This window comes from Oncorhynchus keta, chromosome 18 (genome assembly GCF_023373465.1).
Source record: "Oncorhynchus keta strain PuntledgeMale-10-30-2019 chromosome 18, Oket_V2, whole genome shotgun sequence".
NCBI lineage: Eukaryota > Metazoa > Chordata > Actinopteri > Salmoniformes > Salmonidae > Oncorhynchus > Oncorhynchus keta.
This window is the reverse complement of record NC_068438.1, coordinates 56,573,314-56,596,746: the sequence shown is the minus strand read 5'-3', so window position 1 is coordinate 56,596,746 and position 23,433 is coordinate 56,573,314. Positions and strand designations below refer to the sequence as shown.

Sequence of the window (23,433 nt, the reverse complement as noted above, 5' to 3'; positions counted from 1 at the left end):
ACGTGATAACATACTCACTATACACACACGTGATAACATACTCACTATACACACACGTGATAACATAACATACACACACGTGATAACATACTCACTATACACGTGATAACACGTGATAACATACTACTATACACACACGTGATAACATACTCACTATACACACACGTGATAACATACTCACTATACGTGATAACATAGCACTATACACACACGTGATAACATACTCACTATACACACACGTGATAACATACTCACTATACACACACGTGATAACATACTCACTATACACAGTGATAACATACTATACACACACGTGATAACATACTCACTATACACACACGTGATAACATACTCACTATACACAGCACTATACACACACGTGATAACATACTCACTATACACACACGTGATAACATACTCACTATACACAGCACTATACACACACGTGATAACATACTCACTATACACAGCACTATACACACACGTGATAACATACTCACTATACACACACGTGATAACATACTCACTATACACACACGTGATAACATACTCACTATACACAGCACTATACACACACGTGATAACATACTCACTATACACACACGTGATAACATACTCACTATACACACACGTGATAACATACTCACTATACACACACGTGATAACATACTCACTATACACAGCACTATACACACACGTGATAACATACTCACTATACACAGCACTATACACACACGTGATAACATACTCACTATACACACACATGATAACATACTCACTATACACAGCACTATACACACACGTGATAACATACGCACTATACACACACGTGATAACATACTCACTATACACACACGTGATAACATACTCACTATACACACACGTGCACTATACACACACGTGATAACATACGCACTATACACACACTATGATAACATACTCACTATACACACACGTGATAACATACTCACTATACACACACGTGATAACATACTCACTATACACACACGTGATAACATACTCACTATACACACACGTGATAACATACTCACTATACACACACGTGATAACATACTCACTATACACAGCACTATACACACACATGATAACATACTCACTATACACACACGTGATAACATACTCACTATACACACACGTGATAACATACTCACTATACACACACGTGATAACATACTCACTATACACAGCACTATACACACACATGATAACATACTCACTATACACACACGTGATAACATACTCACTATACACACACGTGATAACATACTCACTATACACACACGTTATAACATACTCACTATACACACACATGATAACATACGCACTATACACAGCACTATACACACACGTGATAACATACTCACTATACACACACGTGATAACATACTCACTATACACACACGTGATAACATACTCACTATACACACACGTGATAACATACTCACTATACACACACGTTATAACATACTCACTATACACACACGTGATAACATACTCACTATACACACACGTGATAACATACGCACTATACACACACGTTATAACATACTCACTATACACACACGTGATAACATACGCACTATACACAGCACTATACACACACGTTATAACATACTCACTATACACACACGTACACAAGGATTTGTGCTGTAAATATGTGGTAGTGTTGGAGTAGGGGCCTGAGGGCACTTAATATGTTGTGAAATATGTTGTGAATGTATTCTAACGTTTTTAAAATTGTTTAATTGTATAATTTTGCTGGAAGAGTAGCAGCTAATGGGGATCCATAATAAATACAAATGGCCCCAATCACTGCCCTAATGCTGCGCAGCATAGTAAGATTTTATACCCAGCTCCTTTCTAACATACTCTACCAGGACATACTGTGTGTGTGTGTGTGTGTGTGTGTGTGTGTGTGTGTGTGTGTGTGTGTGTGTGTGTGTGTGTGTGTGTGTGTGTGTGTGTGTGTGTGTGTGTGTGTGTGTGTGTGTAGAGGACTCTACCAGGACATACTGTGTGTGTGTGTGTGTGTGTGTGTGTGTGTGTGTGTGTGTGTGTGTGTGTGTATGTAGTGTGTGTGACATGTGTGTGTGTGTGTGTGTAGAGGACTCTACCAGGACATACTGTGTATGTATGTATGTAGAGGACTCTACCAGGACATACTGTGTATGTATGTATGTAGAGGACTCTACCAGGACATACTGTGTATGTATGTATGTAGAGGACTCTACCAGGACATACTGTGTATGTATGTAGAGGACTCTACCAGGACATACTGTGTATGTATGTAGAGGACTCTACCAGGACATACTGTGTATGTATGTAGAGGACTCTACCAGGACATACTGTGTATGTATGTAGAGGACTCTACCAGGACATACTGTGTATGTATGTAGAGGACTCTACCAGGACATACTGTGTATGTATGTAGATGACTCTACCAGGACATACTGTGTATGTATGTAGAGGACTCTACCAGGACATACTGTGTATGTATGTATGTAGAGGACTCTACCAGGACATATTGTGTATGTATGTAGAGGACTCTACCAGGACATACTGTGTATGTATGTAGGTAGAGGACTCTACCAGGACATACTGTGTATGTATGTAGAGGACTCTACCAGGACATACTGTGTATGTATGTATGTAGAGGACTCTACCAGGACATACTGTGTATGTATGTATGTAGAGGACTCTACCAGGACATACTGTGTATGTATGTATGTAGAGGACTCTACCAGGACATACTGTGTATGTATGTATGTAGAGGACATTGTGTTGTGAAATATGTAACTGTATTGTCATGTTTTTTATAACGGTGTAAACTGCCTTAATATTGCTGGACCCCATGAAGAGTAGCTGCTGCCAGGCTGATCAGTATAAAGTCTTCCTGTATCAATCCTCATCGATAGTTAGGACTCCATTCCAATGACATGCAGACACACACCCAGGACAAATTACAACAGTATTTCATCTTTCCGTCGGAGGGGCACTCGGAGCACCTGATGTGCCAAGAGAGTAATGACAGCTGAGCTCTCTGTCTCACCAATGTCTCATAGGATGCTCACTGTGATGCAAGGGAGGAGAGGAGAGGAGAGGAGAGGAGAGGAAAGGAGAGGAGAGGAGAGGAGAGGAGAGGAGACTAGAGGAGAGGAGAGGAGAGGATGTTGTTGTTACTGTGGGCTTGACGGATGGGAACTGTGCTTCCAGATGACTGATTAAGGTGACATTATAAAACTGCCCAGATCATCAAATTATTACCAGAACCACACAGTGATCGTCAGTCTGTTAGTGGTACTAAGAGGAGGCTGGTGGTATCATGTCAGTCTGTTAGTGGTACTAAGAGGAGGCTGGTGGTATCATGTCAGTCTGTTAGTGGTACTAAGGGGAGGCTGGTGGTATCATGTCAGTCTGTTAGTGGTACTAAGGGGAGGCTGGTGGTATCATGTCAGTCTGTTAGTGGTACTAAGGGGAGGCTGGTGGTATCATGTCAGTCTGTTAGTGGTACTAAGGGGAGGCTGGTGGTATCATGTCAGTCTGTTAGTGGTACTAAGGGGAGGCTGGTGGTATCATGTCAGTATGTTAGTGGTACTAAGGGAGGCTGGTGGTATCATGTCAGTCTGTTAGTGGTACTAAGTGGGGAGGCTGGTGGTATCATGTCAGTCTGTTAGTGGTACTAAGGGGAGGCTGGTGGCATCATGTCAGTCTGTTAGTGGTACTAAGGGGAGGCTGGTGGTATCATGTCAGTCTGTTAGTGGTACTAAGGGGAGGCTGGTGGTATCATGTCAGTCTGTTAGTGGTACTAAGGGGAGGCTGGTGGTATCATGTCAGTCTGTTAGTGGTACTAAGGGGAGGCTGGTGGTATCATGTCAGTCTGTTAGTGGTACTAAGGGGAGGCTGGTGGCATCATGTCAGTCTGTTAGTGGTACTAAGGGGAGGCTGGTGGTATCATGTCAGTCTGTTAGTGGTACTAAGGGGAGGCTGGTGGTATCATGTCAGTCTGTTAGTGGTACTAAGGGGAGGCTGGTGGTATCATGTCAGTATGTTAGTGGTACTAAGGGAGGCTGGTGGTATCATGTCAGTCTGTTAGTGGTACTAAGGGGAGGCTGGTGGTATCATGTCAGTCTGTTAGTGGTACTAAGGGGAGGCTGGTGGTATCATGTCAGTCTGTTAGTGGTACTAAGGGAGGCTGGTGGTATCATGCTGGTGGTACTAAGGGGAGGCTGGTGGTATCATGTCAGTCTGTTAGTGGTACTAAGGGAGGCTGGTGGTATCATGTCAGTCTGTTAGTGGTACTAAGGGGAGGCTGGTATCATGGTCTGTTATCATGTCAGTCTGTTAGTGGTACTAAGGGGAGGCTGGTGGTATCATGTCAGTCTGTTAGTGGTACTAAGGGGAGGCTGGTGGTATCATGTCAGTCTGTTAGTGGTACTAAGGGGAGGCTGGTGGTATCATGTCAGTCTGTTAGTGGTACTAGGGGAGGCTGGTGGTATCATGTCAGTCTGAGTGGCTGGTGGTATCATGTCAGTCTGTTAGTGGTACTAAGGGGATTCTGGTGGTATCTGGTGGTATCATGTCAGTCTGTTAGTGGTACTAAGGGGAGGCTGGTGGTATCATGTCAGTCTGTTAGTGGTACTAAGGGGAGGCTGGTGGTATCATGTCAGTCTGTTAGTGGTACTAAGGGGAGGCTGGTGGTATCATGTCAGTATGTTAGTGGTACTAAGGGGAGGCTGGTGGTATCATGTCAGTCTGTTAGTGGTACTAAGGGGAGGCTGGTGGTATCATGTCAGTCTGTTAGTGGTACTAAGGGGAGGCTGGTGGTATCATGTCAGTCTGTTAGTGGTACTAAGGGGAGGCTGGTGGTATCATGTCAGTCTGTTAGTGGTACTAAGGGGAGGCTGGTGGTATCATGTCAGTCTGTTAGTGGTACTAAGGGGAGGCTGGTGGTATCATGTCAGTCTGTTAGTGATCTTTAGTTTGACCTTATTCATCCAGTTATTTTCCTCTTTGTGTTTTTCTGTGTTGGGACAAGACAACATTTCTGCTCTTCCCTTGTGTCCCAAATGACACACTGTTCCCTACATGGTGAACCCTATTCTCTACATAGTGCATCCTATTCCCTACATACTGCACCCTATTCCCTACATAGAGCACCCTATTTCCTACATAGTGCATCCTATTCCCTATATAGTGCATCCTATTCCCTATATAGTGCATCCTATTCCCTACATAGTGCACCCTATTCCATACATAGTGCACCCTATTTCCTACATAGTGCATCCTATTCCCTACATAGTGCACTACTTTGGACCAGAGCCCTGCACTACTATTTGGGACACAATCCTCCTGTCATGTTCTGAAGTAAAGTCAGCCTGGAACTCCCTGCCAACACCGCTAGCTAGCTGCTTTTAGTAACCCCACTTGATGCTATGGATTAATAGCCATTAAGCTAGGTGGAGAGCACTCTACTTCCCAGCTAATGCCCAGCATAGGCCTGCAGTGTGTTGTAACCTGTCTTACGTAGGAAGGACCAGAAACAAGGGCAGAACAAATGTTTAGATTTAGATCCATTTATTTGCCTTCAAAGACAGTAAACATAGAACAGCAGCTCCAAATAATGTATATTTTGGAAATCAGTTCCAAAATATTCCCAGGTATAATAGAGTCAAAACATTAGGAACACCTGTTATTTCCATGGCATAGACAGACCAGGTGAAAGTAGGTATTTGCAAGGTGTTCCTAATGTTTTGTATAGTCAGTGCACACTCCATGGCCAAAAGTATGTGGACACCTGCTCACTGAACATCTCAATCCAAAACCATGGGCATTAATATGGAGCTGGTTCCCCTTTACTGCTATAACAGCCTCTGGGAAGGCTTTCCACTAGATGATGGAACATTGCTGCTATAACAGCCTCCACTCTTCTGGGAAGGCTTTCCACTAGATGATGGAACATTGCTGCTATAACAGCCTCTACTCTTCTGGGGAGGCTTTCCACTAGATGATGGAACATTGCTGCTATAACAGCCTCCACTCTTCTGGGAAGGCTTTCCACTAGATTATGGAACATTGCTGCTATAACAACCTCCACTCTTCTGGGAAGGCTTTCCACTAGATGATGGAACATTGCTGCTATAACAACCTCCACTCTTCTGGGAAGGCTTTCCACTAGATTATGGAACATTGCTGCTATAACAACCTCCACTCTTCTGGGAAGGCTTTCCACTAGATGATGGAACATTGCTGCTATAACAGCCTCCACTCTTCTGGGAAGGCTTTCCACTAGATGATGGAACATTGCTGCTATAACAACCTCCACTCTTCTGGGAAGGCTTTCCACTAGATGATGGAACATTGCTGCTATAACAGCCTCCAGTCTTCTGGGAAGGCTTTCCACTAGATGATGGAACATTGCTGCTATAACAGCCTCTGGGAAGGCTTTCCACTAGATGATGGAACATTGCTGCTATAACAACCTCCACTCTTCTGGGAAGGCTTTCCACTAGATGATGGAACATTGCTGCTATAACAGCCTCCACTCTTCTGGGAAGGCTTTCCACTAGATGATGGAACATTGCTGCTATAACAGCCTCCACTCTTCTGGGAAGGCTTTCCACTAGATGTTGGAACATTGCTGCTATAACAGCTTCCACTCTTCTGGGAAGGCTTTCCACTAGATGTTGGAACATTGCTGCTATAACAGCCTCCACTCTTCTGGGAAGGCTTTCCACTAGATGTTGGAACATTGCTGCTATAACAGCCTCCACTCTTCTGGGAAGGCTTTCTACTAGATGATGGAACATTGCTGCTATAACAGCCTCCACTCTTCTGGGAAGGCTTTCCACTAGATGTTGGAACATTGCTGCTATAACAGCCTCCACTCTTCTGGGAAGGCTTTCCACTAGATGATGGAACATTGCTGCTATAACAGCCTCCACTCTTCTGGGAAGGCTTTCCACTAGATGTTGGAACATTGCTGCTATAACAGCCTCCACTCTTCTGGGAAGGCTTTCCACTAGATGTTGGAACATTGCTGCTATAACAGCCTCCACTCTTCTGGGAAGGCTTTCCACTAGATGTTGGAACATTGCTGCTATAACAGCCTCCACTCTTCTGGGAAGGCTTTCCACTAGATGTTGGAACATTGCCGCTATAACAGCCTCCACTCTTCTGGGAAGGCTTTCCACTAGATGTTGGAACATTGCTGCTATAACAGCCTCCACTCTTCTGGGAAGGCTTTCCACTAGATGATGGAACATTGCTGCTATAACAGCCTCCACTCTTCTGGGAAGGCTTTCCACTAGATGTTGGAACATTGCTGCTATAACAGCCTCCACTCTTCTGGGAAGGCTTTCCACTAGATGTTGGAACATTGCTGCTGTAACAGCCTCCACTCTTCTGGGAAGGCTTTCCACTAGATGATGGAACATTGCTGCTATAACAGCCTCCACTCTTCTGGGAAGGCTTTCCACTAGATGTTGGAACATTGCTGCTATAACAGCCTCCACTCTTCTGGGAAGGCTTTCCACTAGATGTTGGAACATTGCTGCTATAACAACCTCCACTCTTCTGGGAAGGCTTTCCACTAGATTTTGGAACATTGCTGCTATAACAACCTCCACTCTTCTGGGAAGGCATTCCACTAGATGTTGGAACATTGCTGCTATAACAGCCTCCACTCATCTGGGAAGGCTTTCCACTAGATGATGGAACATTGCTGCTATAACAGCCTCCACTCATCTGGGAAGGCTTTCCACTAGATGATGGAACATTGCTGCTATAACAGCCTCCACTCATCTGGGAAGGCTTTCCACTAGATGATGGAACATTGCTTCCATTCAGCCACAAGAGAATTAGTGGGGTCGGGCACTGATACTGGTCCTGGCTCGTAGTCAGTGTTCCGAATTCATCCTGAAGGTGTTCGATGGGGTTGAGGTCAGGACTCTGTGCAGGCCAGTCAAGTTCTCCCATATCAATCTCAACAAACCATTTCTGTATGGACCTCGCTTTGTGCACGGGGGCATTGTCGTGCTGAAACAGGAAAGGGTCTTTCCCAAACTGTTGCCACAGAGTTGGAAGCACAGAATCATCTAGAATGCCATTGTTTATTTATTTATTTTATTTCACCTTTATTTAACCAAGTAGGCTAGTTGAGAACAAGTTCTCATTTACAACTGCGACCTGGCCAAGATAAAGCAAAGCAGTATGACAGACAACAACACAGAGTTACACATGGAGTAAAACAATAAACAAGTCAATGACACAGTAGAGAAAAGAAAGTCTATATACAGTGTGTGCAAAAGGCATGAGGAGGTAGGCAATAAATGGGCCGTAGGAGAGAATAATTACAATTTAGCAGATTAACACTAGAGTGATAAATGAGCAGATGATGATGTGCAAGTAGAGATACTGGTGTGCAAAATAGCAGAAAAGTAAAATAAAATAAAAACAGTATGGGGATGAGGTAGGTATATTGGCGGGCGATTTACAGATGGACTATGTACACCTGCTGCGATCGGTTAGCTGCTCAGATATTTGATGTTTAAAGTTGGTGAGGGAAATATAAGTCTCCACTTCAGCGTTTTTTGCAATTTGTTCCAGTCACTGGCAGCAGAGAACTGGGCGGAAAGGCGGCCAAATGAGGTGTTGGCTTTGATCAGTGAGATATAACTGCTGAAACGTGTGCTATGGTGTTGTTATCGTGACCAGTGAACTGAGATAAGGAAGCGCTTTACCTAGCATATACTTATAGATGACCTGGAGCCAGTGGGTCTGGCGCCGAATATGTAGCGAGGGCCAGCCGACTGGAGCATACAGGTCGCAGGGGTGGGTGGTATAAGGTGATTTGGTAACAAAACGGATGGCACTGTGATAAACTGCATCCAGTTTGGAAGCTACTTCCAGAGTATTGGAAGCTATTTTGTAGATTACATCGCCGAAGTCGAGGATCGGTAGGATAGTCAGTTTTACTAGGGTAAGTTTTGCGGCGTGAGTGAAGGAGGCTTTGTTGAGAAATAGAAAACCAATTCTAGATTTGATTTTAGATTGGAGATGTTAAAATATGAGTCTGGAAGGAGAGTTTACAGTCTAGCCAGACACCTAGGTATTTATAGTTCACCTAGGTATTTATAGTCCACATATTCTAGGACGGAACCATCCAGAGGGGTGATGCTAGTCGGGCGGGCGCGCGTTTAAGAGCAGTTGGAGGCCACGGAAGGAGTGTTGTATGGCATTGAAGCTCGTTTGGAGGTTAGTTAGTACAGAAGTATACCGAATGGTGTTGTCTGCGTAAAGGTGGATCAGGGAATCGCCCACAGCAAGAGCGACATCATTGAACCTTGTGGTAGCCCCATAGAGACTGCCAGAGGTCCCAACAACATGCCCTCCGATTAGACACACTGAACCATTCAAGGCAGTCATTAGAAAAACCAAGGCTATTGAGTCTGCCGATAAGAATACGGTGATTGACAGAGTTCGAAAGCCTTGGCCAGGTCGATGAAGACGGCTGCACAGTACTGTCTTTTATCGATGGCGGTTATGATATCGTTCAGTACCTTGAGCGTGGCTGAGGTGTACCCGTGACTGGCTCGGAAACCGGATTGCAGAGCGGAGAAGGTACGGTGGGATTCGAAATGGTCAGTGATCTGTTTATTAACTTGGCTTTCGAAGACTTTAGAAAGGCAGGGCAGGATGGATATAGGTCTGTAACAGTTTGGGTCTAGGGTGTCACCCCCTTTGAAGAAGGGGATGACCGTGGCAGCTTTCCAATCTTTAGGGTTCTTGGACGATACGAAAGAGAGGTTGAACAGGCTGGTAATAGGGTTTGCAACAATGGCGGCGGATAGTTTTAAAAAGAAAGGATCCAGATTGTCTAGCCCAGCTAGACATTGATTGGTCCAGATTTTGTCGCTCTTTCAGAACATCTGCTGTCTGGATTTGGGTGAAGGAGAAGCTGGGGAGGCTTGGGCAAGTAGCTGCGGGGGGGGCGGAGATGTTGGCCGGGGTTGGAGCAGCCAGGAGGAAGGCATGGCCAGCCGTTGAGAAATGCTTATTGAAATGTTCGATTCGCATGGATTTATCAGTGGTGACCGTGTTACCTAGTCTCAGTGCAGTGGGAAACCTGGGAGGAGGTGCTCTTGTTCTCCATGGACTTTACAGTGTCCCAAAACCTTTCGGAGTTAGTGCTACAGGATTCAAATTTCTGCTTGAAAAAGCTTGCCTTTGCTTTCCTGACTGACTGCGTGTATTGGTTCTTGACTTCCCTGAACAGTTGCATATCGCGGGGACTATTCGATCCTATGTTTGTGTGCTGGTCAAGGGCAGTCAGGTCTGGAGTGAACCAAGGGCTATATCTGTTCTTAGTTCTGCATTTTTTGAAAGGGGCATGCTTAGTTTTAGTTTTTTAGTTTAGTTTATTTTATTTTTACAGGGACAGTGCACATTAATCAACGTTTCAGTAAAAGTGCCGGTTTTAGCCTGCCGGCTAATTTTCAACCGCAGTCCCTGGGCAGGTTATTAAAAACAATTACAATATAGACAATAGCACCATAGACATAGCAACATAGCAACATAGGACAAGCAAGACATAGCATACAGACAGAGCAACATAGAACAAAAAGCAGCAAGACAAAATTCATAAAAGCAACAAAGTGTTTCCATACCTCACAAGCTACAGACAACATGGAAAGCGGCAACACACAGCTAGGGACCATGTTCACAAATCTGATTGACCTTTAGCCATGTCTTCAAGCATTTTGTGAAAGTGTGATATGTGGTGCAGTTATGTGTGTCTGATGGCAGTGTATTCCAGACATGGGAAGCTCTCACAGAGAATGCAGATTTACTAAAGGTGCTTTTCCTTAGGGGAACTATACAGTCACCTCTCATGGCAGACCTTGTGGATCTGCTGCCATATGTCTGGGTTTTCTGTTTAACAAAAATATTGAGTGGAGGGGAGCCAGGCCATTAAGGATCTTGAATACAAGACATGCGTCGGTGTATTGCACAAGATTTTCCCAACTCAAGAGCTCATGTTTTCTAAGGATGTGACAATGATGATGGCTATTGGGCTTCCTATCAAGCACTTTGAGAGCCTGTTTGTAGACAGACTGAATAGGTTTTAATGTTGTACAGCAAGCTTGGGCCCAACTAGTCAAGCAGTATGTTAAGTGGGGAGTATCATAGATTTGAAGTACAGTTTTGCTACCTCTGTAGTCAAACAATTTCGTATAAATCGGAAATTAGCTAGATTGAATTTAGTTATTTGAATTACCTTTTTCACATGCTTTTTAAAAGAGGTTGGAATCAAGTATGATGCCAAGGTACTTAAAATCGGATACCACCTGGAGCTTCTCCCCTGACACAGACATCTGGCTCAGTAGCATCTGTTGCCCTCTTTGTGAAGAACATGCAAACAGTTTTTTCACATTGAGATGCAAACACGAGTCACTGAGCCACTTTGTAACCTGGACCATTACAGTAGTGAGTTCTTGTGCAGCTTGTTGTTTGCTCTTTGCATGCACATATATCACTGTATCATCTGCATACATTTGAACTTCAGACCCAGTACAGACAGAAGGCAGATCATTAATGTACAGGCTGAACAGGAGGGGCCCCAGTATTGACCCTTGGGGCACGCCCACATCATAGCTACGAGTGGGCGACAGCTCATTGCTCACTCTGACACACTGAGTTCTGCCTTCAAGGTATGATTTCATCCATCTCAAGGCATCAGGGGAAAAGTTGAACTTGGACAATTTTGTGATGAGAATCTCATGGTTAACAGTATCAAAAGCCTTCCTTAGGTCCAGAAACACAGCCCCAACAGCACCCCCTTTGTCCATCTTGTCCATCACATTTTCAGAAGAAAGCAGTTGGCCGTTTCTGTGGAGTGTTTCGCTCTGAAGCCAAACTTCATGGAGTGTAATGTGAAGGGGCTGTTGTTGAGGTGGGCAATCAGTTGTTCTGCTACACACTTTTCAACAACCTTTGACACCACAGTATACTAATGGGCCTGTAGTTACTCACGTCAGCAGGGTCGCCTGATTTAAAGATGGCCGTTATTATGGCCGACTTCCATACCCTTGAAACACACCGAGACCAATAGATGTGTTGGTGACCTTAGTAATGGGGCCAATGAGTGACTCTTTGTAGTTTTTAAGAAAGGTAGAGTCCATCCCAAACACATCTTTGGCTTTAGAGTTCTTTAGTGAGCTAATCACCTTGTTCACCTTTGACTCAGAAACCTCCCTTATGATGAAGACAGGTTGAGTGTCATTCACTAGCACTGAGCCCAAGAAATCAGTGGAGGGGTTCTGTGTCAGTACCCTGACAGAGTCAATAAAGTAGGAATTGAAGGCTGTTGCTATTTCAACTGCATCCTGTGTTAGATTGTTATTCACCATGATTTCTAGTCTTTTTGCAGTGTTACTATGGTCTTTCCCTGTTAACTTTTTTAGATTCTCCCATATCAATTTAGAATTTCCCTTTGCTTCACCAATTATGTTAATAAAAAAGTTTGTCTTGGCCTGTCTGATTTCTTTTATCACCTTATTTCTCAGCATGGTAAACCTACGTCTGTCATGCTCTAATTTAGATTTTATCTAAGATGGTGAGGAAATTACTTTTAAAGAATGACCAGCCATCCTCAACTGACGGGATGAGGTCAATATCCTTCCAGAATACCCCGGCCAGGTCGATTAGAAAGGCCTGCTCGCAGAAGTGTTTTAGGGAGCGTTTGACAGTGATGAGGGGTGGTCGTTTGACCACGGACCCATAGCGGATACAGGCACTGAGGCAGTGATAACTGAGATTCTGATTGAAAACAGCGGAGGTGTATTTGGATGGCAAGTTGGTCAGGATAATGTCTATGAGGGTGCCCATGTTTACGGATTTAGGGTTGTACCTGGTGGGTTCCTTGATGATTTGTGTGAGATTGAGGGCATTTAGCTTTGATTGTAGGAATCTAGCTTAGATTGTAGGACTGTCGGGGTGTTAAGCATATCACAGTTTAGGTCACATAACAAAACGAACTCTGAAGCTAGATGGGGGGCGATCAATTCACAAATGGTGTCCAGGGCACAGCTGGGAGCGGAGGGGATTCGATAGCAGGCGGCAACAGTGAGAAACTTATTCCTGGAGAGGTTCATTTTTTAAAATTAGAAGTTCAAACTGTTTGGGTATAGACCTGGAAAGTATGACAGTAGTTTGCAACTCCTCCCCCTTTTGCAGTTCTTTCTTGACGGAAAATGTTGTAGTTAGGTATGGAAATCTCCGAATTTTTGGTGGCCTTCTTAAGTCAGGATTCAGACACGGCAAGGACATCAGGGTTGGCGGAGTGTGCTAAAGCAGTGAGTAAAACAAATTTAGGGAGGAGGCTTCTGATGTTGACATGCACGAAACCAAGGCTTTTTCAATCACAGAAGTCAACAAATGAGGGTGCCTGGGGACATGCAGGGCCTGTTTACCTCCACATCACCCGCGGAACAGAGGAGGAGTAGGATGAGGATACGGCTAAAAAGACTATCACAACTGGTCGCCTATAGCGTTTTTTTTTATTTTTATTTTATTTTACCTTTATTTGACTAGGCAAGTCAGTTAAGAACACATTCTTATTTTCAATGACGGCCTAGGAACAATGGGTTGTACCTCTGGATAAGCTGCCTGTTCAGGGGCAGAACGACAGATTTGTACCTTGTCAGCTCGGGGATTCGAACTTGCAACCTTTCGGTTACTAGTCCAACGCTCTAACCACTAGGCTACCCTGCCGCAGAAGGGGCCGCAGAAGGGGCAATGAATAAAAGGAGCAGATATCTGGGCGTGGTAGACTAGATTCAGGGCATAATTTGCAGACAGGGGTATGGTGGGCTGTGGGTACAGTGGAGGTAAGCCCAGGCACTGAGTGATGATAAGAGAGGTTGTACCTCTGGATAAGCTGGTTATAATGGGTGAGGTCACCACATGTGTGGGAGGTGGGACAAAGGAGGTATCAGAGTTATGATGAGTGGATCTAGGGGCTCCATTGTAAACTAAAACAATGATAACTAACCTAAACAACAGTATACACGGCATATTGACACATGAGAGCCCCATACAGCAAGGCATAAAGTAATCACAGGTGTTGATTGGTAGAGCTAGCTAAGACAACAATGGGCGAGACAACAACAGCTAATCAGCTATAACAACAACAGGTAAAATGGCGATGACTTGGCAGAGAGGGTCGGTTAACTACACACAGAGCTTGAGTTCGCAGCTGGGGCCGACAGATAAACAAAAAATAAACAGAGTGGAGTACCTTGGTTAATGGACAGTCCAGCAGGCATCAGCTATGTAGCCCGGTGATCATATAGTCCAGGCGGCAACAATAGCAAGGAACAGGGAAGCCGCGGAGTAGTCGCGACCACGCTGTCACGCGGGTGATGCAGCGTTTAAAGCTAGTAGCCCGGGGCTAGTAGAAGCGTCTGCTCCGACATCTGACGGAGGCTGGTTGAAGGCACAGCGGATGGATTGTTTGTCGGGAGACCAGTCGTGGTGGTGCGGCGGGGCGCCGTGTTGACAAAGGATCCAAGCCAGATTGACAAAGAAGTCAACTAATTTAGTTTCCTAGCCGGGAGATGCGCCTGGCTCACGGTGATAGTTTCAGGGCAGGGGCATTAGCCACTATAGCCACTCGGTTGCAGCGGTGATCCGGACCAGAGCTCACGGCAAGGATCCGGTGGAGTAGTGTGTTCTAGCCGTGTTTGTGTGGAGTCCGGGTGAACAACTGAGTAGGCCAGGAGGTGGGCCTCAGGGATAGCTTTGGTACTGGGTAACTCGGTGGGTGCTAGCTAGCTGTGAAGATCAGGAGTAATGGTGAATAACTGTGTAGGCCGGGAGGTGGGCCTCAGGGATAGCTTCGGTACTGGATAACTCGGTGGGTGCTAGCTAGCTGTGAAGATCAGGAGTAATGGTGAATAACTGTGTAGGCCGGGAGGTGGGCCTCAGGGATAGCTTCGGTACTGGATAACTCGGTGGGTGCTAGCTAGCTGTGAAGATCAGGAGTAATGGTCCAGGGATTACGGCAGGAATCCAGCGTTGTAGTGGAGAGTCCGTTACTGGTAGGCTGGCGAGTATTAGCAAGGCAAAAAAAAAATCTAAATGAAGTTTAAAAAACGACTGGTATCTGTGCAGAAGGTAAAGGCCGCTAGCAGTGGCTAACAATGACTAAATAGCTTGTAGCTAATTAGCTGGTTAGCGTCTGATGGCTAGGTGGTTCTTGCTATAAATAATAGCGGTTCCGTATCACATTGGCTGAGGCAGGTTACCGGAAGGTATAATTGAACTAAAATGGAGAAGAGATTGAGAATAAAATTGAAATATATACAAAAAAAGACGAAAAAATACAAAAGTACACGAGAGGATGAACAAAACACGTCTGCACTGCTACGCCATCTTGGAATACAATTGTATGCTGTAGTGTTAAGATTTCTCTTCACTGGAACTAAGAGGCACAGCCCAAACCATGAAAAACAGCCCCAGACTAATATTCCTCCTCCAACAAACTTTACAGTTGGAACTATGCATTGGGGCAGGTGGGGTTCTCCTGGCATCCACCAAACCCAGATTTGCCCGTCAGATTGCCGGATGGTGAAGTGTGATCATCATTCCAGAGAACTCACACCTGTAGCCATGACGTGCTCTGAAAGGCAGGGCTCACATCAAGACCATCATGCTGGAAACCCTGGACCCACTCCAATTCACATACTGCCCAAACAGATCCAGAGGTGACACAATCTCAATCACTCTCCACACTGACCTTTCCCACCTGGACAAAAGGAACACCTACTGTATGTGAGAATGCTGTTCATTGACTACAGCTCAGCATTCAACATCATAGTAACAACACATCTGCCACACTGATCCTCATCACTGGGGCCAGTGACGACCCCTGCTGTGTCATCAGCAAACTTAATGATGGTTTTGGAGTCGTGCTGAGCTTTGAGGGAACTTTGGTGTTGAACGATGAGCTGCAGTCAATCAATAGCATTCTCACGTAGGTGTTCCCTTTGTCCAGGTGGGAAATGGCAGTGTGGAGTGCAATAGAGATTTTTAGGTAAAACGGATTTAAGATTTCCTGCATTAAAGCCCCCGGCCACTAGGAGCGCCGCCTCTGGATGAGCGTTTTCCTGTTTGCTCATGGTCGCATACAGCTGGTTGAGTGCCGTCTCAGTGCCGCACTCTCTGATGTGCCGGTGAATGATTTAGTGTCGGTGTTACTCCCCCTGAAATCATCTGATTTAGTGTTGGTGCTACTCCCTCTGAAATCATCTGATTTAGTGTCGGTGTTACTCCCTCTGAAATCATCTGATTTAGTGTTGGTGCTACTCCCTCTGAAATCATCTGATTTAGTGTTGGTGATACTCCCTCTGAAATCATCTGATTTAGTGTTGGTGTTACTCCTTCTGAAATCATCTGATTTAGTGTTGGTGTTACTCCTTCTGAAATCATCTGATTTAGTGTTGGTGATACTCCCTCTGAAATCATCTGATTTAGTGTTGGTGTTACTCCTTCTGAAATAATCTGATTTAGTGTTGGAGTTACTCCCTCTGAAATCATCTGATTTAGTGTTGGTGTTACTCCCTCTGAAATCATCTGATTTAGTGTTGGTGTTACTCCCTCTGAAATCATCTGATTTAGTGTTGGTGTTACTCCCTCTGAAATCATCTGATTTAGTGTTGGTGTTACTCCCTCTGAAATCATCTGATTTAGTGTTGGTGTTACTCCTTCTGAAATCATCTGATTTAGTGTTGGTGTTACTCCCTCTGAAATCATCTGATTTAGTGTTGGTGATACTCCCTCTGAAATCATCTGATTTAGTGTTGGTGTTACTCCTTCTGAAATCATCTGATTTAGTGTTGGTGTCACTCCTTCTGAAATCATCTGATTTAGTGTTGGTGTTACTCCCTCTGAAATCATCTGATTTAGTGTTGGTGATACTCCTTCTGAAATCATCTGATTTAGTGCTGAATGATTTAGTGTTGGTGATACTCCTTCTGAAATCATCTGATTTAGTGTTGGTGTTACTCCTTCTGAAATCATCTGATTTAGTGTTGGTGATACTCCTTCTGAAATCATCTGATTTAGTGTTGGTGATACTCCTTCTGAAATCATCTGATTTAGTGTTGGTGTTACTCCCTCTGAAATCATCTGATTTAGTGTTGGTGATACTCCTTCTGAAATCATCTGATTTAGTGTTGGTGTTACTCCTTCTGAAATCATCTGATTTAGTGTTGGTGTTACTCCCTCTGAAATCATCTGATTTAGTGTTGGTGTTACTCCTTCTGAAATCATCTGATTTAGTGTTGGTGTTACTCCCTCTGAAATCATCTGATTTAGTGTTGGTGTTACTCCTTCTGAAATCATCTGATTTAGTGTTGGTGATACTCCCTCTGAAATCATCTGATTTAGTGTTGGTGTTACTCCTTCTGAAATCATCTGATTTAGTGTTGGTGTTACTCCCTCTGAAATCATCTGATTTAGTGTTGGTGATACTCCCTCTGAAATCATCTGATTTAGTGTTGGTGTTACTCCCTCTGAAATCATCTGATTTAGTGTTGGTGTTACTCCTTCTGAAATCATCTGATTTAGTGTTGGTGTTACTCCCTCTGAAATCATCTGATTTAGTGTTGGTGATACTCCCTCTGAAATCATCTGATTTAGTGTTGGTGTTACTTGCTTTCTTCTTCAATGTGACCCTCCTTTTTCTTAACTCCTCGTTATCTTCTACATCTTTCAGAGCGTGAAGAGTTTGGGCCGGTGTTCGTCCAGGAACCACATGATGCCGTCTTTGCGTTGGACTCTGAGGAGAAGAAAGTTATGATGAGCTGTGAAGCCAGAGGCAACCCTGTACCTGTATACAGGTATGACTCTATCTCTATCTCTATATCTATCTCTAACCCTGTACCTGTATACAGGTATGACTCTATCTATATCTCTATATCTATCTCTAACCCTGTACCTGTATACAGGTATGACTCTATCTATATCTCTATATCTATCTCTAACCCTGTACCTGTATACAGGTATGACTCTATCTCTATATCTATCTCTAACCCTGTACCTGTATACAGGTATGACTCTATATCTATCTCTAACCCTGTACCTGTATACAGGTATGACTCTATCTCTATATCTATCTCTAACCCTGTACCTGTATACAGGTATGACTCTATCTCTATCTCTATCTCTAACCCTGTACCTGTATACAGGTATGACTCTATCTCTATATCTATCTCTAACCCTGTACCTGTATACAGGTATGACTCTATATCTATCTCTATCTATATCTCTATCTCTAACCCTGTACCTGTATACAGGTATGACTCTATATCTATCTCTATCTCTATCTCTATCTCTAACCCTGTACCTGTATACAGGTATGACTCTATCTCTATCTCTATCTCTATCTCTAACCCTGTACCTGTATACAGGTATGACTCTATATCTATCTCTATCTCTAACCCTGTACCTGTATACAGGTATGACTCTATCTCTATCTCTATCTCTAACCCTGTACCTGTATACAGGTATGACTCTATCTCTATATCTATCTCTAACCCTGTACCTGTATACAGGTATGACTCTGTCTCTAACCCTGTACCTGTATACAGGTATGACTCTATCTATATATCTATCTCTAACCCTGTACCTGTATACAGGTATGACTCTATCTCTATCTCTATCTCTAACCCTGTACCTGTATACAGGTATGACTCTATCTCTATATCTATCTCTAACCCTGTACCTGTATACAGGTATGACTCTATCTCTATATCTATATCTAACCCTGTACCTGTATACAGGTATGACTCTATCTCTATATCTATCTCTAACCCTGTACCTGTATACAGGTATGACTCTATATCTATCTCTATCTCTAACCCTGTACCTGTATACAGGTATGACTCTATATCTATATCTATCTCTAACCCTGTACCTGTATACAGGTATGACTCTATATCTATATCTATCTCTAACCCTGTACCTGTATACAGGTATGACTCTATATCTATATCTATCTCTAACCCTGTACCTGTATACAGGTATGACTCTATCTCTATCTCTATCTCTATCTCTATCTCTATCTCTATATCTATCTCTATCTCTATCTCTATCTCTATCTCTAACCCTGTACCTGTATACAGGTATGACTCTATATCTATCTCTATCTCTAACCCTGTACAGGTTTGTGAACTCGGCCTCAGGACCAGCTGGATGAGGGGACTCTTTTCTTTGCTCAGCTCTTGGCATTGCAGGGCTTGGTAATGATATGAGAGGGGGGTCTCTGTATTTGAGATGTTTCCAAAACTGAATTGCTCTTTTTTGAGTTTTTATTATTAGTGGATTTTGGGCTAATTCTACCCTGCATGCAGGGTTTGTAGTTTTCCTCTGGACATGTAGGAGAATCTTACAGAACTCTACATGCTTGGTTTCAATGGGGTGTTTGTCCCATTTGGTGAAATCTTGTTTTGCAAGTGGACCCCACACCTCACTGGCATGAAGTGCAATTGGTTCAATGACACATTCGATTAGTTTTAGACCCTGGTTAAATAATTATGTTATTTTCTTACCATTTTTAATGCTGCACCTATTGCCAGTATACATTGATTTAATTATGTCATATGTTTTACCCGCTACACCACTTTCAAAAACTTTGTAGAACAGTCCTGTACGCCAAATAGAATCAAATGCTTTTTGGAAGTCGATGAAGCAAGCGTGTATGTTGGTATTATTTTGGTGGACGTGTTTATCTATCAGGGTGTGTAGGGTGTAAATATCATCAGTCGTGTGATGTTTGGTATAAATTCAATTAGGCTTTTACTCATTGTGCTTATTAATTACATGTATAATACTACAGAAAACCTTTCCCAGGGTACTGTTCACACAAATGCCTCTGTAATTGTTCGGGTCAAATTTGTCTCTGTTATTAAAGATTGGGGTTATGAGTCCTTGATTCCAGATGTCAGGGAAATAACCTACACTCAGGATCAAACTAAACAGTTTTAATAGAGCCAATTGAAATATCTCTCTCTCTCTCTCTCTCTCTCTCTCTGCTCTTCTCTATTTACATACGTCTCTGTCTCTCTCTATCTGTCCATATTCATAAGAATCGGAGCCACAGATTCTACATGTAACCCTTTGTTCTCATTGTTTATGTCTGCAGTTGGTTCATCAATGGAACAGTAGTGGAGACAGAGAACCGTTACAGCTTGATCGACGGCAACTTGATAATAACCAACGCCAGCGAGACGGCAGACTATGGGAGATACCAGTGTAAGGCGGAGAACAGCTATGGGACGGTCCTGAGTCGGGATGCACTGCTACAGTTTGCCTGTGGGTATCTCTCTCTCTGATCTCTCCATTTACACACGGTATTATATACAGTTTGTTAGACTGAATTTTTTGTTTTGATTCAAGCCCTATCGCGGAAGTATAGTGGAAGATCCTTGTTAAAATATAATGGTCATTTTCCGATTGAGTCGACATACTGTATACAGCGTTTATCGTGAATGCAATCTCAGGGACAAGTTGGGCTGTGACAGATATTTTGCTATACTACTATAAATATAAATATATATATATAAATATATATAGTATATATAGATAGCAGTATATATATATATATAGTACATATAGATAGCAGTATATATATATATATAGATAGCAGTATATATATATATATAGTACATATAGATAGCAGTATATATATATATATAGATAGCAGTATATATATATATTATATAAAGATAGCAGTATATATATATATATAGATAGCAGTATATATATATATTATATAAAGATAGCAGTATATATATATATATAGATAGCAGTATATATATATATTATATAAAGATAGCAGTATATATATATATTATATAAAGATAGCAGTATATATATATAGGTTGGATGGAATGACATTTATTGGATATTTCAAACTTTTTTAACAAATCAAAACTGACAAATTGGGCGTGCAAAATTATGCAGTACATATATATAGTATATATATATATATAGCAATATTATATATATATATATATATATATATATAGTATATATATATAGATAACATCTCTCCTGAATACAAAGTGTTATATTTGGGGCAAATCCAATACAACACATTACTGAGTACCGCTCTCCATATTTTCAACTATAGTGGTGGCTGCGTCATGTTATGGGTATGCTTGTAATCATTACAGACTGGGTTTTTCAGGATGAAAAATAAATGGAATAGAGCTAGGCACAGGCAAAATCTTAGAGGAAAACCTGGTTCAATCTGCTTTCCAGGAGATACTGGGAGATTAATTCACCTTTCAGCAGGACAATAAGCTAAAACACAAGGCCAAATCTACACTGGAGTTGCTTACCAAGAAGGCCGAGTTACAGTTTGGACTTAAATCTACTAGAAATACTTGAAAATGGTTGTCAAGCAATGATCAACAACCAATTTGACAGAGCTTGGTGTATTTCTAAAACAAATAATGTGCAAATATTGCATTTGTGCAAAGCTCTTAGAGACCCAGAAAGACAGCTGTAATCACTGCCAATGGCGCTTCTGCAAGGTATTGACTCAGGATTTTGAATAGTTATGTACATTTGATTTTTCTTTATTTCATTTTCATTTAATTTGCTAACATTTCTAAAAACATGTTTTCACTTTGTCATCATGGGGTATTTTGTGTAGATGGGTAAGAAACATAAATATGTAATCCATGTTGAATTCAGGCTGTAACACAAAAAAATGTGGAATAAGTCCAGGAGTATGAAAAGCTTCTGAAGGCCCTGTAACTGCTGTCTGACTGGGAAGTACCCTTAACTCTGTGCTTAGCTGCCCTGGTAGTGGGGTGATTGGAAGCAGCCTAACACCATGTCCGCATCCCAAACAACACCCTATTCCCTATGTAATATGCTACTTTAGACCAGGGTTGGCACCCTAGTCCCTATATAGTGCTCTACTTTTGACCAGAGCCCGATGGGGAGAGGGTGTAAGAATAGGGTGCCATTTGTGTTGCTGCCACCATTCACTTCCTCCAGTAGTCCTGTGGCCAGGCTCCAAAACATCATCACAAGCCAGGGAAGCATAGTGATGGTGAGGCCAGGGGCGACTGTGCCCCTTTGCTTACAGTTTCCCCGGGAGTGCAGGTCACAAAAGCCTTATTGCCATATGCCTGCGGGAAGCTTATGTTCCACAATTCTCAGCCAGTGGACTGTTGCTGCTAGAGAATATACAGACTGTGTTGTATATGGGATGTTATGGTGAATGGATAAGATACAGGTTAGAAGTGAATACGTTTTAAAGATGAATACATTGGTTCTTATACCAAAAAGTGGAGGAATGAAAACTGGATGGTGTTCAGAGATGCATAGGAAGGGTTGACTGTAGCTGAAGGATGGGACTGAAAACAAACTAAATATAACTCATGTAAAATATACTGTGTCCGTAAAATGTATATAGTGTATATTATGGTGGATTGGAAATGATGAAGACAATTACATTGATGAAAACTACAATTTTAAAGATGATCTACCCCTAGGAAGAAAAAAAGGTGGAGGGAGGGAGGGAGGGAGGGAGGGAGGGAGGGAGGGAGGGAGGGAGGGAGGGAGGGAGGGAGGGAGGGAGGGGGAGGGAGGGAGGGAAGAGGAGGGTTCTGTGTGTGTAGGATGTATAGGGTCTGCTGTTACACACTGAGATATCAATATATTATACTGATGCCTGCTGAGATATCAATACATTATACTGATGCCTGCTGAGATATCAATACATTATACTGATGCCTGCTGAGATATCAATACATTATACTGATGCCTGCTGAGATATCAATACATTATACTGATGTCTGCTGAGATATCAATACTTTATACTGATGCCTGCTGAGATATCAATACTTTATACTGATGCCTGCTGAGATATCAATACATTATACTGATGTCTGCTGAGATATCAATACATTATACTGATGCCTGCTGAGATATCAATACTTTATACTGATGCCTGCTGAGATATCAATACATTATACTGATGCCTGCTGAGATATCAATACATTATACTGATGCCTGCTGAGATATCAATACATTATACTGATGCCTGCTGAGATATCAATACATTATACTGATGTCTGCTGAGATATCAATACTTTATACTGATGCCTGCTGAGATATCAATACTTTATACTGATGCCTGCTGAGATATCAATACATTATACTGATGCCTGCTGAGATATCAATACATTATACTGATGCCTGCTGAGATATCAATACATTATACTGATGCCTGCTGAGATATCAATACATTATACTGATGTCTGCTGAGATATCAATACTTTATACTGATGCCTGCTGAGATATCAATACATTATACTGATGTCTGCTGAGATA

At 42.7% G+C, this 23,433-nt stretch overlaps 1 protein-coding gene across 2 annotated transcripts in view; it reads left to right on the top strand.

Moving 5' to 3' along the window:
• cntn5 (contactin 5) overlaps window positions 1-23,433 on the top strand; it is a 700,818-nt gene that overhangs the window by 232,806 nt on the left and 444,579 nt on the right. For both annotated transcript variants that reach the window (XM_052468732.1, XM_052468731.1), the window contains exons 4-5: window positions 17,798-17,921; window positions 20,225-20,394. In XM_052468732.1, the coding sequence (XP_052324692.1) occupies window positions 17,798-17,921; window positions 20,225-20,394 (294 nt within the window). The remainder of the gene's footprint in view (window positions 1-17,797; window positions 17,922-20,224; window positions 20,395-23,433) is intronic.